Below are 14,313 nucleotides of genomic sequence, written 5' to 3' on the forward strand. Positions count from 1 at the left end.
TTTTGTTGTTAAAATGCTTACATTCACTGTCAGCGTATTAGTTGTAATCTTTTATTGCTATTGATAACGATAAATACGTTAAGTAAATCTTCATTCTGCTGACCTCTTTGAGGAGGCGTTGCATCAGCAGATTTTCTCAGTGGACAGGTGAGAGATTAGGAGGAGTTGACTTGCAACATTTTTATTGTAGGACAGTAAGAATTATTGCCTTGCCAGAGAGAGATGTTTTAAAGATACAGTTGCTTCAAAGGCAAGAGAAAGCCCCATGGCATTGCTTTGACATGGTATGGGGAAGGAGAAAGTTGTTAAATGGAGAGGGACTTTCGAAAAGGGCATGTAGTGACAGGACAAGGGGGAATGGCTTTAAGCTGGCAAAGGGGGAGATTTAGATTAGATATTAAGAAGAAATTCTTCCCTGTGAGGATGCTGAGGCGCTGGCACAGGGTGCCCAGAGAAGCTGTGGCTGCCCCATCCCTGGCAGTGTTCAAAGGCCAGGTTGGACGGGGCTTGGAGCAACCTGCTCTAGTGGAAGGTGTCCCTGCCCGTGGCAGGGGGTTGGAACTGGATAAGCTTTAAGGTCACTTCAACACAAACCATTCTGTTATTCAATGAAATGCTGGGTTTCTGTGGAAAATGGTTTGAAATTATTGCAATTTAAGTTGGTTATCAGCTGAATAGTTGAACACCGAAGCTAGTCTGTGGATAACTTGCAAATGCTATTCTGCCTTGCAAGTCAAGGTGTGTGGAGTTGCTTTGCAAAACTTGCTGCAGCTTCTGGAAGGAGGGAAGCTTTCATAGGCATGGAATCTCAGCTGATAGAATCACTCTCTCTTTAGGGTAAATGATAATAGTATCACACTCAACTGGTGCCACTGAGTGTCAGTGTGGCACTAGATTGCAAGTGCAAGGACAAACTGGATCTGAATGGAAAGGATGGAAACACTGAGTTGGTTCTGCTTTGTCATGTTTCTTAATAAAGGTTTAAAAAGGACTTTTTAAAGGGAAATACTGCTCAGTTATACATGTACTTAGTTGATTCCCGTTTGTTCTTTGTGTCATTTACAGGAAATCAGGTCTACTGAGGAATCAACAGATGAATCTGAGGTAAGCCTGCTTAAAATGCTTCTCATTTGAATCTGTGTCAGGACTAGTTCTTTTTCACTGCTTGAAGGTAAAATGCTGCCTTAGTGGTTGTTTTTAGAAGTTTTGCCAGTACTATGCAGCAGGGAATGTTAATCTGGGTTTAAATGATTAAAAAGGAGCTGTGATTCTTTATTAGAAGCTTCTTTATATTTAAAACCCTCACAATTGCCCCATTATGAAAAAATGAATCATGTTGAGAGACATTCAAGTGCATGTACTTCTGTTTTGATCAAATGAAAATTTAATTGTCAGTATAATTATGTGTGCAGTAATACTACATTCAGGTAATTGCTTTGTTATTTTAATAGCTTCACGGTCCATATTTAATAACGTGTAGTCTTTGTTCTTGAGGTGACATTTGTCGTGTGCTGGAGAGGTCTGCCTACCCTGCTGTAGGTGCTGGAAAAAGCATGCTGGGGTCGTGGAGAGAAGGGGAGCTACACAGGGTTCAAGAATTTGTCCCCAGACAGCAGTGTAATACAAACCTGCCATCACTGAAGGAACCCTGAGAGATCTGGAAAGAGATACTTGACTTTAGTGTTTTCTGGGATAGGTGCAGGAAGGAAGAAGTAAGGGTGATTGATCTGCCTTCAGTTGTGGCCACCAGCAAGGACAAGTGGTGCAGGGCAGGGTATTAGCTTGATAGGGTGTTTTCATTTGTTATGTATCTAAGTGGAAGTGGCTCCAAAAAAGGCGCTCAAAAGCTTTAATTGACTTGCTGTTAAGAAGATGTTCTGGTATTTACCTAGGGACGAATTTTCATGCTTGGGTTCTGGTTTTACGCACTGGGTCTGGGTCTAATTAGGCAGCAGTCCTAATTTCCAAGACAGTGGGCATTGCAGAGACTGCAGTGGTGGATTCTGAAAAACAACCAACCAACTTTTTTGCAGAGGATGGTGGCTTTGTTTCTTGTGGGGTAATTTTTTTCCCCTCTGCCTTTCTCTGCAGTGGCACCCTAGGGTGTTCTTGGTGAGAAGCAGGAATTTCTTTGGCCCTTTAAAGCTGCTGTGTGCTGCCTGGACCAGGGTTTTTTTTTTGCGCAGTGTGAAATGCTTTCATTCTAGATGTTGCTTTGTGATGTGAAGTGCTCATAGACAATGATTGGGCAACGACTCAGTGTTTAGTAGAATAATCCTCTCAAGGGTTGACATTCACAGGATAGTGAACAAATACTTGCCTGCTGAGGCAGTTGGGTTTTTTTCTTTAAAGCTTATTTCAAGTGGGAACTTGTTTTAGTGGCTTTTTTAATGGCCTTTCAACATTTCAGCCTGTAATAAATAAGTATTTACAGCAGAATTAATCATAAATGGGTTGCCAGCTTGTTGGGGTTTTATTTAGTTTTACCTTAAGTAAAAGTAGGCATCGTGCAGCTTTCACAAAATTGGAAGTCATAAAATTTCAACAAGACCTTTGTTATAAAGTTGATGTCTGTTTTTAATGTTAATTTCGCACGTGTAGAAAGGTGAAAAGGAAATACTCATGTTGAGAATTTAGATGCTGGATCTAAAGAACAATCTAATCATCATTCTAATGCCTGTGAAAATGCTTCTTGCATTTTAAGTACTGTCTGTAGTGTCTTGACACTATGCAGGTAGCTGACAAAATGAAACTTGGAAACCATGCTTAGAAATTACTTAAAGGCAGTAGTGAACAATTGTCACAATTTTAGTGATTGCATCACTCATTTGACTGTTTCTAGTGATCGGTCAGAACCAGAACTAGTGGTAGAATCATGAAGTCTAAATGTTGTCAGGGCTTGCTTATATTATTTGAGGTATGATCAGAGATCAGACTGAAGTGATGGCTTCACTCTTAAGCTCTTGAGATCATAAAATTGTATGATTTCTTTTGCGTGGCCCAGAGTATGAATGTCCTGATGTATTAAAACTCAGAACCTTCCTACTTGGGGGAATCAAAGCTAACTTACCATCCTGGAATTTTGTTAGTTGTTTGTTAGTATTGTGCTGAGGCTGCAAGCAGATTGCCCTGGTCCAGGATGTATCTGTTTTTAGAGGGATTACCTTTTCAGGTACAAGTCTCACTGGAATACTATAGTACTATATAGTATTATATCCACTGATATAATAGTACTATATCCATTGAAGTGATCCTTTTTTAAGGAGTTTCACTGGTTTTTGTAGCTGCAGTGTAGCATAACTTTTTTTGTATGGTTGGCCTGTTAAAGGGAGCCACCCACAGCTATGGGTGAAGCTATTAATTTTCTGCAAAAAGTCATTAAAAGTCCCATTTTAAAAAGTTGCATTAATGTGTGCATTACTGGTTTGGGTTTGTTGTGGGTTTTTTTTACTAGGTTTTTGTATGTGTTAGCCATCAGTGTTGCATGTTTTCATCCTAACATTTCCATTTTTCTGTCTCCTGGTCTTAATTCCTTGGGTTTTGCTAGTTTTGATCACTGCTACCCTGTGAAAGGGATGCATTTATTCATTTAATTTATTCATTTAGTTATTTAAACACTTATATTTATAAATTTTAGGAGAGTTTGTAGAGATAAGAGTGTTGTACAAATTCTTGGTTAACCCAGAGCTCCATCAATTTATGGTGAATTAAAAGTATCCCTCACTGCTATACTTTTACCACTGAAATTGATAGTGGTTTTGTTCTTTTAGGTTTTAAAGGCTGATCAGAGCAGGAAGTCAGTTGGGAAACATCTAAGCCCTAAAAAGAGACAACTAAAAATCCTTGGTGGTTTCTTTTCCTTTTCAGTGCACTCCAGATCTTAGTCTTGTACTTCGGGTCTGCATTAGGTCAAAGCAATTAAATCATTTCAAGTAAATAAAGCATCTGGTAAAAAAGGCTTCTTGTCATACTCTGTTTCCATCAAAATGCTCTTTTAACATGGAGCATGGAGCATTGGGCTGGAAGAGGTGAGCTCTTCTGTGGCTAGTAGCTTTTGAAGGGGCATCACCATTGCAACAGAAAAATAGGTGGTTGAGGAGCAGATTTGGCTACTGTACCTCAGTCCAACTTGCATTTTTTTGTCTCCTCTCTGACCTTTACTTCTTCTCATCATGCCACTCTTCCTTATTGTTAAGTGGCTCTATACTAGGTGACCATTTTTCTCTTCCAGTTGTTTTAAAAATACAAAATGGGTGAAAAATGTGCAAAAAGCATATTCTGTTTCACGTAGCTGAGCAATCTGAAGAGAGATTGCTTCCTTCTGCATGGCTTTAAGTGAAATTGGCCTTTTAAATGGGGAGAATGGAAGGAAAAGATGTATAAATTCCAAACAGAAAGTTCTTATTGATGAGAAAATATATCATGCAAATAATTTATCAATTTGAGTCAGTAGGATGAGCATAGTAAATTATTTATTGAGGTTTAAATGGAATCTTTTCATAGATTAATTTGAAAACCAAGTTTGCAGTGACTAGTAACTAACATTATAGTATACATCGTTAGAGGATTGACTTGCAGGAAAAATTGATTATTGCTATATTCTTTTAATATCTTCTGATTTTGAGTGAAAATTAGATACTTCATTTAATGAGCTATTAATATTAACCAGAAGCGTCTGTTCTACCTGTGTGTTGTGGAATACATAAGAAGTAAAAATGCTGCTGTGCGAACTACATAAATTAAATGCAATTGAAAAGCTACTGAACAGAGTATGGAGATGTGGCTTTTCCAGAACGCTAAATGTATTAATCTGGGTGGAATAAGACTCTGGGCAGGAAAAAGGGAAGTAGTGGGAAGTTTGACTGTTTACCATCTAGCTCTTCCACTGAGGGGAGTGAGTGAACTTTAAAAACTGCTGTTTCCAAAAGTGCACCGTAGAGTTTTCATCTGCAGTACATCACAAGGTGGCAACCGGGCTGCTTGAGTAGTGTTCATGGGGGAAACAAATGTTTGGCCAAGTTCCTTACTCAGCAAAAGGAAAATGCAAGTAGAAGTGCATAGTTTCATTGAGGTTTGAACTGTGTTGGGATTTTTCAGTGTTGGAATTGGATTTGGACGTGGAAGATAAAACAGCCTACCCTGTGCTGCCTCTGTATGGTGCACTTGATGTGGATGGACTGATGCTGTGCTTTTGAACACTGAAGTGGGTTGGAAAGTTTTCAGGTGTTCTTTGCCATGCACAAAACTACCAGTAAAATAAAACAGATGGATAGGAGTTGAAATGAAACCAAATTGTAATACATGGATGTTTTACTAAGGTGTTTTTTTTTTCTTTAATGTGCCATTTCTAATGATTGCTCATGTGCAGTATGTCATCTCTGTGTTACTTCTGCTTCACAACTTGGCTGGTGCCCAGCTCCTTCAAACCTGTAGGAGTGAATCTTCAATTGGTGTTCTGCAAATGTAGTGTGACATTCTCTGTACCACAATAGATTTGAGTAGAAATAGATTGCTCTCTGCTTTGCCTTTCATCTGTGTGTCATTTCATACTGTGAATGCAGCCCATTTTGATACATATTCACAGGCAGCCATATCATCTTAATTCCTTGCTCCTGGTGTCTATCTGCATTTTCTCAAAGAGGTCAAGGTATTAAATAAATCCCTGTGGAAAATGCATGGGGAGAACAGAAAACTGCTGTGTGAAATTTTACCATACTAATCCTTATTTACCAATTTTACAGCCAGATACTGGGGAAGTATTGGTGATTTGCCTTATGAGGAATCATAAAAGAACTGGACAGGAGGTTATTCGCTTTCATCAGTGAAGTAACATTAATGTGCTTTCACCATAGAATTATAGAAAGAAAATATTTTTTAGCAGCATTAGTCACAAATGTGTTTTCATGGTTTGGAAGTTTCAGTCTTTATGGCTTTTGTAGTCTTGTGCAGCAGTAGCTGCAGAATAGAAACTAATTCTCGTGCAGGTTGGAAATTTGAATATGGTTTTATTATTTATTCCAAACTATGTTAGTTCTCACAAAACCTGTCTATATGGGGGTCAAAATACAGCAGCCTGTGCTCTTTCAGAATTTTTCCTGATTTTTTTTTTAATTCACTGGCCATATTCCCATGCGTTGCAAATGGGCAGTGCGTTCACTTGGATATATAAACCCAGAATTAGTAAAATAAAATTGCCTTTTCCCTTCGTGTATTTGAAGTTAAGGAAACAGGACATGGAAATAGAGTATGGTAATTGTATTCCAAAATCTTCTTGCTCACTGGTCATTCTTGGTCACTGCCCCCGAGTGTCTGTGTTGGCATGGGTGTGCTGCTGGGATGGGATGAGCTGTGCGCTCTGCTTTTCCTTAGATCCAAATGCAGTGTTTGCTGAACTGTTAGCGAGTTCCGTTGGTGTCTTGTGAGCATCCGTTTCATGTCAGGCTGTGAGCAGTCATTAAAATCAGTGTATAGGAAAGCTGCTTTGCTGTCAGGGTTGCCTGGCTGGAAGCAAACTTCCAGGTGGGAACGTGGTGGCTTTGGAGGGTAAGGAAGTGGGGGTCTTGGCAGGCACACTGGAAGGTGTTGAGATAGGGATGAGAGCCCAGGGTGAGAGGGTTTGGTGAAGTGTTTGAGGGATGTTAAGGTAGCAGCAAGGGTTGGTTTGAGGGCTGTCAGGGGACAAAGCAGAGCAGGTTTGGAATGGGGAGCTAGGGGAGGGTGAGGTTGTGTTTCCTCATGCTTGTGAGGGTTCAGGACTCACAGTATTAAAAGTAGAGATTATTATGTTGGGAGCCAGCACTTTTAATCTATTGGGTTTGGATAGCTGGACTGTAGGCAGGATTGGCTGGTGCTTTGAAGACAGACCACCGCTTTCAACCTCTTGTCTGATGTGACATTGTGTTGAGCAGAGTCACTTGTCTCCTTTTCCATTGGCATTCCAAAATCTGCCATTCAGCAGACCCAGTTCTGCAGAGCTGAAGTGAAGAATTGCTGTGCCTGCATCTTGCCTTCCCCTCCAGACCAGGCTGAAGGAACTGCTTGTTGTCCTAGCTGAGCAAGGGTGTCTAAACTGAAGCATCGTTCCATGGTGGAGAAACCACAGTTTGTCCGTTTTGTTTCTATGTAATTACTGCCTTAAACTCAGGGTTTAAACATGCAGCTGTTAGAAACAGTATCTTTCCATGAAATATGCTGACACAGGAAGTGCAAAATGGATATTCCTGGAGTGGTACTGGGAATATGGAGATTTGTGCATGGTCATCTCTATTACCAGTTTATCTGGGCCACATTTAGCCTAAGTACAATCTGTGTAAAGAGAAGTAGAGACGACAGATCAATGGAATAGTGAACCTGCTTGTCTGAGGACTTGGGATTAGATGAGTATTTTCTCTGAAGAATTTGGGGAGTGGGGTTTGGCAAACCTAAAGTCAGGTTCATTTATGCATTGGTGCTTCAGTATTTCTTGACGCTAAATAAAGGGAGATGATCAGGTCCTAAGGAACGTCTGGGATCTGAACTGGGAGGAAAAAGACTGGAAATAATCATAATTTCTTTACTAGGCCAGAGGAGTCATTCCAACCCTTGTGAAATTCCCAGGAGTGGTAATGAGGTGAAGGTTAAATAAAAAGAGGTGAAGCTTAAATAAAAGGTTTTAGCTATATCTGCTGTTGGGTATTACTTGCTTCTTCATGGAAGTCTTGTGACAGTCATCCTAAAGTTTGTAAGGTGCTTGTTGGGCCTCCATGTCCAAAGAGGTTTGCATAGCTGCCCTGATGCAGTTCTGCCCTCCCAGGTGATGCTGGAGGTAGGAAGAGTTTGTGGATGGCCTGGAGGATCAGGCTAAAGTGATGCTGATGATGTGCCTTTTGTAGCAGTGTGGTTAGAAATCACCCACTGCACTCCTCAGCAGGCTGCTGGCCAGTCAAGTAAGTGTTCATTGCTTGCGTGTCAGTTAGGGGATTTTTAGGGGGACGATCCTTCCCAGCCCATGGTTCTACAGGCTCTCAAAACCAAAACTGAGACAACCAGTCAGACCCCTGATTAACACTTCAGTTCCGTTAGAAAAGTTAACAGTTGCGGATGGTTATGCTTTGGATCAAGTCAAGATGTCAAGACCAAAAAGGTAATGCATGATCTTGGTAACTGAGTTCTGCTGGGTAGTTTGCTGCACTTTATGCTTCTCTAAGTATAGAAGAGAAGTAAGAAGTTCTCCCTGGAGATGCTGTTCTAGGGCTTGAGGTCTTTTTATGTTTGCTTTTTTATATTTGTTGCTGAATGTCTGTAATAAGTGAAGCTGCCCCCAGCAGAGCACTAAGGATGTGTTTACTCAGTTTGGCGTAACAGAGGGTGTTCTGTGAACCTTTATTTTAACTCAAAAATAAACTCCAGAATAAATGTCTTTGGTTCTACTGGAGATGTTCATGTAGTCTGTATACTAATAACTTTTGTTTTTTCTTCTGTGTGGTACTGGTGACTGTTTGGCTACATGAAAATGCTGATTCCTTGGTAGGTTCTGTGTGGGTTACCAAAGATCTGGCCTGTTATTAAATGTCAACAAAAGTTCCGCTCACAAATGACTCCTCATTTTTTAGCTGGGTTTGTACTTCAGCAGCAGGATGGTTTGTTTTTTCTTCCTCCTTTTTGTTTTGAATGAGATTTTAGAATGTATCCCACACATTACCTATCCAGACACACAGAGGCAGAGCACTATTAATGGCCATTAGGCTAGGAGGAAACAAGCTGATTTAATATTGTTCTTAGAATGTCTGAAATCAGGGGGAACTTGAAAGAAAGCCCTTTAGGAAGGCCTGTGACACTGGGCCTTGCTGCAGTAGGGTGTGAGCATAGCTCCTGTGAAATTGCTGGAGTGATGGATCTCAGGTATCTTTGTCTTCGAGTTTAAATGCTTTGCAGGGTCAAAGCTTGCAGCTATAAACAAGGCTGGGATGGCCACCTATAGTAATGAGAATTCTAGCTGGGACTGGCCAGAAGATGTGCAGCAAAGAGGAAGGGCACTTGCCTTATAATGTATGCACCCTTTATTTCCATAAAGGCTTTGAAAAACTTGGAGGGCAAATCGCGCAGGAAGGATGACACTTGCTGTCAGTGCCCCTAACATAATTAGAGTATCTGCAATCAGCAGAGCATGTAGTTCATGTGACAGACTGTCCTGTGGGCAGATCCTCTGCTGCAGGAGCAAATGTGGACTAATGGAATAACTCTGGGAACTGCCCACAGGTTCCTTCTGGAAATTTTCTTCACGAAGACTGATTTCAGATTTATTTGTTTTTCCCTACTCGTGATTCCACCACAGTTGTTCCTGTAGGCAAAGCTGGGAAAGATGAGGCAAAATGTCTGAAGAAGGTTACGAACCTGCATTCAGAAGGCAGATGAGCATCCCTTGGAGTGGCACTGCCCTTTTGAGAGCTTATTGCACATTTGTAGCTCTCCTCAGTTTTGTAAGTCTACTCCGGAAGAGTTCATAGGGAGTTTCAGAAGTGCTAGATGTTATGTGTGGGAAGAGGAATCTGATTTCATTCAGGAGTTCAGCAATAACAAATGGAAGAGCTCTTAGTAGGAAGGGATTTGTGTTAGTCTTACTGGTGAACTAGACTAATCAATTGGAAGCATGCTTTCAATGGAAAATGTTTATGGGTACCTGTTCTTTATAGGTTCTTTGCAGGGTTTTTTTTAGCAATTTGACTGCTAGCTTGAGCAGTAGAAGGCAAGTGTAAAACTAAACGGGATATGAGTTTCAGTTTAGCATTCCTGTGGCTGAAAAATGGTCATTATTTGTTTTGCAACATCACGAAGGCAGCTTCCTCCTGTCAGCTCCATGGATCTCCTTCCCATTCAAAATTTAAGGCTGCCATGTGTGGAGTGCTTAGCACATTTTCTGCAATATATATGTCTTTTACTTGTAATACATTTGTCAGGAAATAAAAAAATTCAGTCTTGTTGGGCTTGTTTTGGTATTTTTTTAGGCAGAAAATACAGAAGTGTTAAGCAATGGTACAAAAAGCAGTGCTATAAAATTTATTTTCAAGTGTTTAGAATCCTCTAGGATGGTTTAAAGGACTTTCCTTTAATTAAAAGTGCCATACACTTAGTAAAAATCCATGTTAGTTGAGCAATTGATTTTTTCTTTATTTTTTTTTTTTCTCTTAAGAAAGGAAAGCTGTGAGTTTTCTTGTATGGAGTAAATGTCACCCTGTTTATATCTTAGCTTTGCTGCAAGTCAGGACTTGTACTATTCCTCTAGGTTGTCATAGAAACACAGCTAACTGTCATTTCAACTCAGGCTGCTGATGGTTTTATTTGTAGGTTTTCAGGATTATTAAAATTTAACAAAAATTATTGATTTGTCTTTTTATTAACACTGGCTTGTGTTTACTTTAGAAGTTCAGACTGCATTAAAGCTTTTCCTGACAAAAAAATACCTTTAGAATGATTAAATTCAGATACTCTGACTAAGAGCTCATCAGGTGCATTTAATATATCAGACAGAGTTTAAAGGAGGAGAGAAATCTTGCATTTTTTTGCAAATCACCTTTTTCATTTCATTTTGTTTACAGCAAAGTGCCCCTACCACATTTCAATTCACCTTTCAGCTTGACTTTTACTTAACATAAAAGATACCTGTCAAGAAAGCATGAAATGGGTACATCATCGTGCCCAATATTGGAAGTTTTCGTTTTATTCCCTATTTTTAAAGCCTGGCAGAATGCTTCAATGCACTGACTTTTGAAGTATCTATTTTTTCGTATATGCATGTGCAGGAAAAAATTACTTAGTTTTCACTCATAAATAAGACAGGCAAAACTTATTTACAGTAACTTTATCTAATGGTCCATGGATGAATGCTTTTATGCAAACCGCTCAAGAGACTAGAATTAACTTTTCACATTGGTTGCACATTGGATGTCCAGACTCCAGCAACATGTGGGACCTTATGAAAACTAGATGACTGGAGTTCAATTTTTACTTTTCTGAATTTATTCAATGGTTACCCATGCATTTCAAGTGTAATCTTTGTAGGCAATGTATAAAATGCAGTAATGTATTAATTGCCATAAAATGGAGGCATACTTCCTTCCGTCCTCTTTCCATCACATGTATGCTCTTTTCTTTGACTTTACCTCCTCTCTCTACCCTGTAGTCATTTATTAAGGATCTGTAGGTGCAAGGAATTTGGCTGATTTATAAACAGCCCTGTAATTTGACATTGTCATTCTGTCTGGTAACAACTTCGTTCAGTGTTAGATTTACTGAATAAATTGTTTCTTGGTGGACATTTTGACACCTCACTTCAGACTTCTACGTCATGGGCTGCTGACATCCCTACATTAATCTCATTTGTATTCTGTCATAAAACTCTCAAATAACATTTTAAAAGGGCCTCTCTTTGCAGCATATCTATATAGGCATTGGGCTAAATACCGAGTGTTTCCATAGGTCCGGATGGCTTTTTTGTGTTTTGTGTGAGGGGATGTATGTGTTACTGTGTGGGATGGTAGCACATGTCGTAAATGGCCATATTTAACTTGGGAAGTACTCCAAAGGCAATTTAATAAACAAAATATGTTTTCTTAGCAAGTTAACATGTTTCTTCTGAATTTATTTTTCACGTCATTAGCTGCTAGAAAATGTTGGACAAATACAGTTCTTCTGCCATAGACTGGCGCTGTGCATTTTTATTCCCTGTTCTAGGGATTGGAAAGCAGTGGTTCGTGTAGGTTGAAGTAAAGGGTCTCCTTTACTAGAGCACTGCAATGTTACATTCTGGTTGCTTAGGAATGAAAGACATGTTTTATGTGGGGAAACACTCAGCATTGATGTGTTCATTAGAACTAACAGTGAGCGTAGGAGACAATTGTTACAGGTGTACTGCTTCCTAGTGAAGACCAAGGGATATATATGTATTTGTATATGTCGATGCGTGCATAGTATTAACAGAGTCTTACTGAAGCTTATGAAATCTCTTTCTGGCATTATAATTCAGTAGACCATCTGTTACAGATAGATGCTGATGACCAAAGTATTGTTTTGACATCTCCTTTCCTAAGAGAGAAACATTTTGGGTCTTCAATCAATGAATTCTCTGCTTGTGTCTTTGAGCTCAGTCTCCTTTCTCTTCACTTTCTGCCACTTGATGCATCATGTTTCTTTGCAACTAAGTAGTGATTGGGTGATAATAACGAACATATTTGAGAGGGACGCTTTGCTATTTGCCAGGAAAAGTTCCTAACATACAGATGATGAAGGTGATCCATAGGAATACGCTGTGTCTGGATCTTTTTCCCAGACAGTTTTGCCACATGTTTATATTCTTTTGTTGTTGTTGTTTGGGGTTTTTTGTAACATAAACCCATTGGTGCGTTTTATACAATTAACCTATTCCTAGTGGATTCTTTTTACTTTCGTTCACAGCACTTTGCCTCTAGCCTTCCCACAGAGGTGCAGCATCTTGTGAAGGTCTTGAAGTTTCTTGTAACCTGCATGCTTCAGCTTAGAGTTAATTGTGGCTACAGTGGCACACTTTATTTTATCATTACCCATTTTTCCATATCCATCCCTTTTACATTTTTCTTCCAAACTGTGAATTACTAACTTTCTGTAACAAAGTACACATGTACATTTTTCCCTGCCTCTTACAGCTGAATTAATATGCTGCTATTCAGTCTTTGTTTGCACCCAGAACTTTGGAGTAAAAGGAGAACCCAATAACAAAAAAGCACAACCCAAGCCCCGTCCAATGACAAAAATGTGAAAGTTTGGCTTTTGATTGTAATGGCTGCTGTTAAGAGATACCAGTGACCCATCTTCAGCTGTTGCTGTGTTTTGGGATATCATTTAATTTGGTTTTAATTTTAAAATAAACTTCTAAATGTGTTTTTTGTTTTGTTTTTTTTTTTTCTCTTGCTCCCTTTCCTTACACTCTTAAAAATTTAGGAAGATGAGAGTGAAGAAGAACCGAAGCTGAAGTATGAACGGCTTTCTAATGGAGTCACTGAAATTCTCCAGAAGGATGCAGCCAGCTGCATGACAGTACATGAAAAGGTATTACCTGACTTTGTGGCAGAGGGAGAACTTCTGCTTCATTTTATGTATTTATCTGTCCTTATGCATTGGTGGATCTCCTGTGTGGAGATGCTGCCAAATCTAGAGGTGCAGCACAAGCCAACACAAACAAAATTCATGGTAAAACCTGTGTTGAAGAATTGACACTTTTGTAGTGAGAAAATGAGGTGAGAATTCAAGGTGCAGTGATTTGTTAGATGAGATGTTTACATCAACTACTGGGAAAGTGGTCACTTATTTTAATCATGGACATTATTCTGAACAAAAATTGGGATAGAGTCCCAGCTTTTTTTTTTTCTTTCCCAGAAAGGAAGTTGGCATATACTGTTCTTATTTGTTTAGCCTGAATCCCTGAAGACAGACTTGATCATGCCAGGGGTTGACTTAGGATATATTCCACTGTGGAATACAGCTGAGTTTGTGTTAATACAGTGTAGAAGGGAAGTAATAAGAATTTTCCTTTTTTCTTTGTTTGGTTTTTTTTTTTTGGGTGTCATACTAACACTTTCCCGTCTCCCTTCCCTGATTCAACATGTTAAAAAGGGAATGCACATGCTCTAACGCAGGTAACATTTGAAACATACAAGGAATAAAATGGAGAAAGTGATGGACAGTGCAAAGTGAAGAAATTTTATGAAGGTTCATTCCTTTGTTCTGACAAGGAATAAACTTCATACGTTTCTTTAGTGATTTAAGCAATTTTTTTATTTTATGAGTTCTCTGCTTTAAATACTGCAGAACATTTTAAAATATTCAGGAATGCTGAAGAGCATCTGAAAGTCTGAGTTAATGATTTGTCAAGTAACTATTAGTATGTAAAACATAGTAGCTATTTTCTGAATGTATAATTTTTCACAGCCAGTAATAGCTCTTTAACAGCTTTTGTTGAGGGATCTATCTCTGTTATTGGCTATATTTTTAGATTGACTTGTGCTGTGTTTCTTTTACTCAAAGGACTGTTGCCATGGCTCAGGAGGCTCTTAAGATGAAGCTTATATTTTAACTGTGCGAATGAAAACAATAAGTCTTTTAAAAATGTTTTTTGACAACTTGGAATTACACAGATATTTGGAAAATTGGCAAGCCTTTCCTCCTGCTCTGTGGCCTGTTTGTGTCACTGTTTTTTCCCTGAGCCTCAGGTAAATTTTGAAAGCTGAGAGTTGAACAGGCTTTTTCTATAAGGATGTGCACCGATACAGCTTTAACTATAGTGTCACAAAGAGTGACAATACA

At 39.2% G+C, this 14,313-nt stretch overlaps 1 protein-coding gene across 3 annotated transcripts in view; it reads left to right on the forward strand.

The window, feature by feature from the left end:
- VPS41 (VPS41 subunit of HOPS complex) overlaps positions 1–14,313 on the forward strand; it is a 97,306-nt gene that overhangs the window by 3,194 nt on the left and 79,799 nt on the right. Inside the window, exons 2-4 of one of the 3 annotated variants that reach the window (XM_062625439.1) lie at positions 1,066–1,104; positions 12,430–12,474; positions 12,952–13,059. In XM_062625439.1, coding sequence (XP_062481423.1) covers positions 1,066–1,104; positions 12,430–12,474; positions 12,952–13,059 — 192 coding nt within the window. The remainder of the gene's footprint in view (positions 1–1,065; positions 1,105–12,429; positions 12,475–12,951; positions 13,060–14,313) is intronic. The other 2 variants (XM_062625440.1, XM_062625441.1) reach the window with 2 other exon arrangements.

The sequence above is a fragment of the Pezoporus occidentalis genome, unplaced genomic scaffold (assembly GCF_034315485.1).
Source record: "Pezoporus occidentalis ecotype Australia unplaced genomic scaffold, CSIRO_AGI_Poc_V1 ctg28, whole genome shotgun sequence".
Lineage (NCBI taxonomy): Eukaryota > Metazoa > Chordata > Aves > Psittaciformes > Psittacidae > Pezoporus > Pezoporus occidentalis.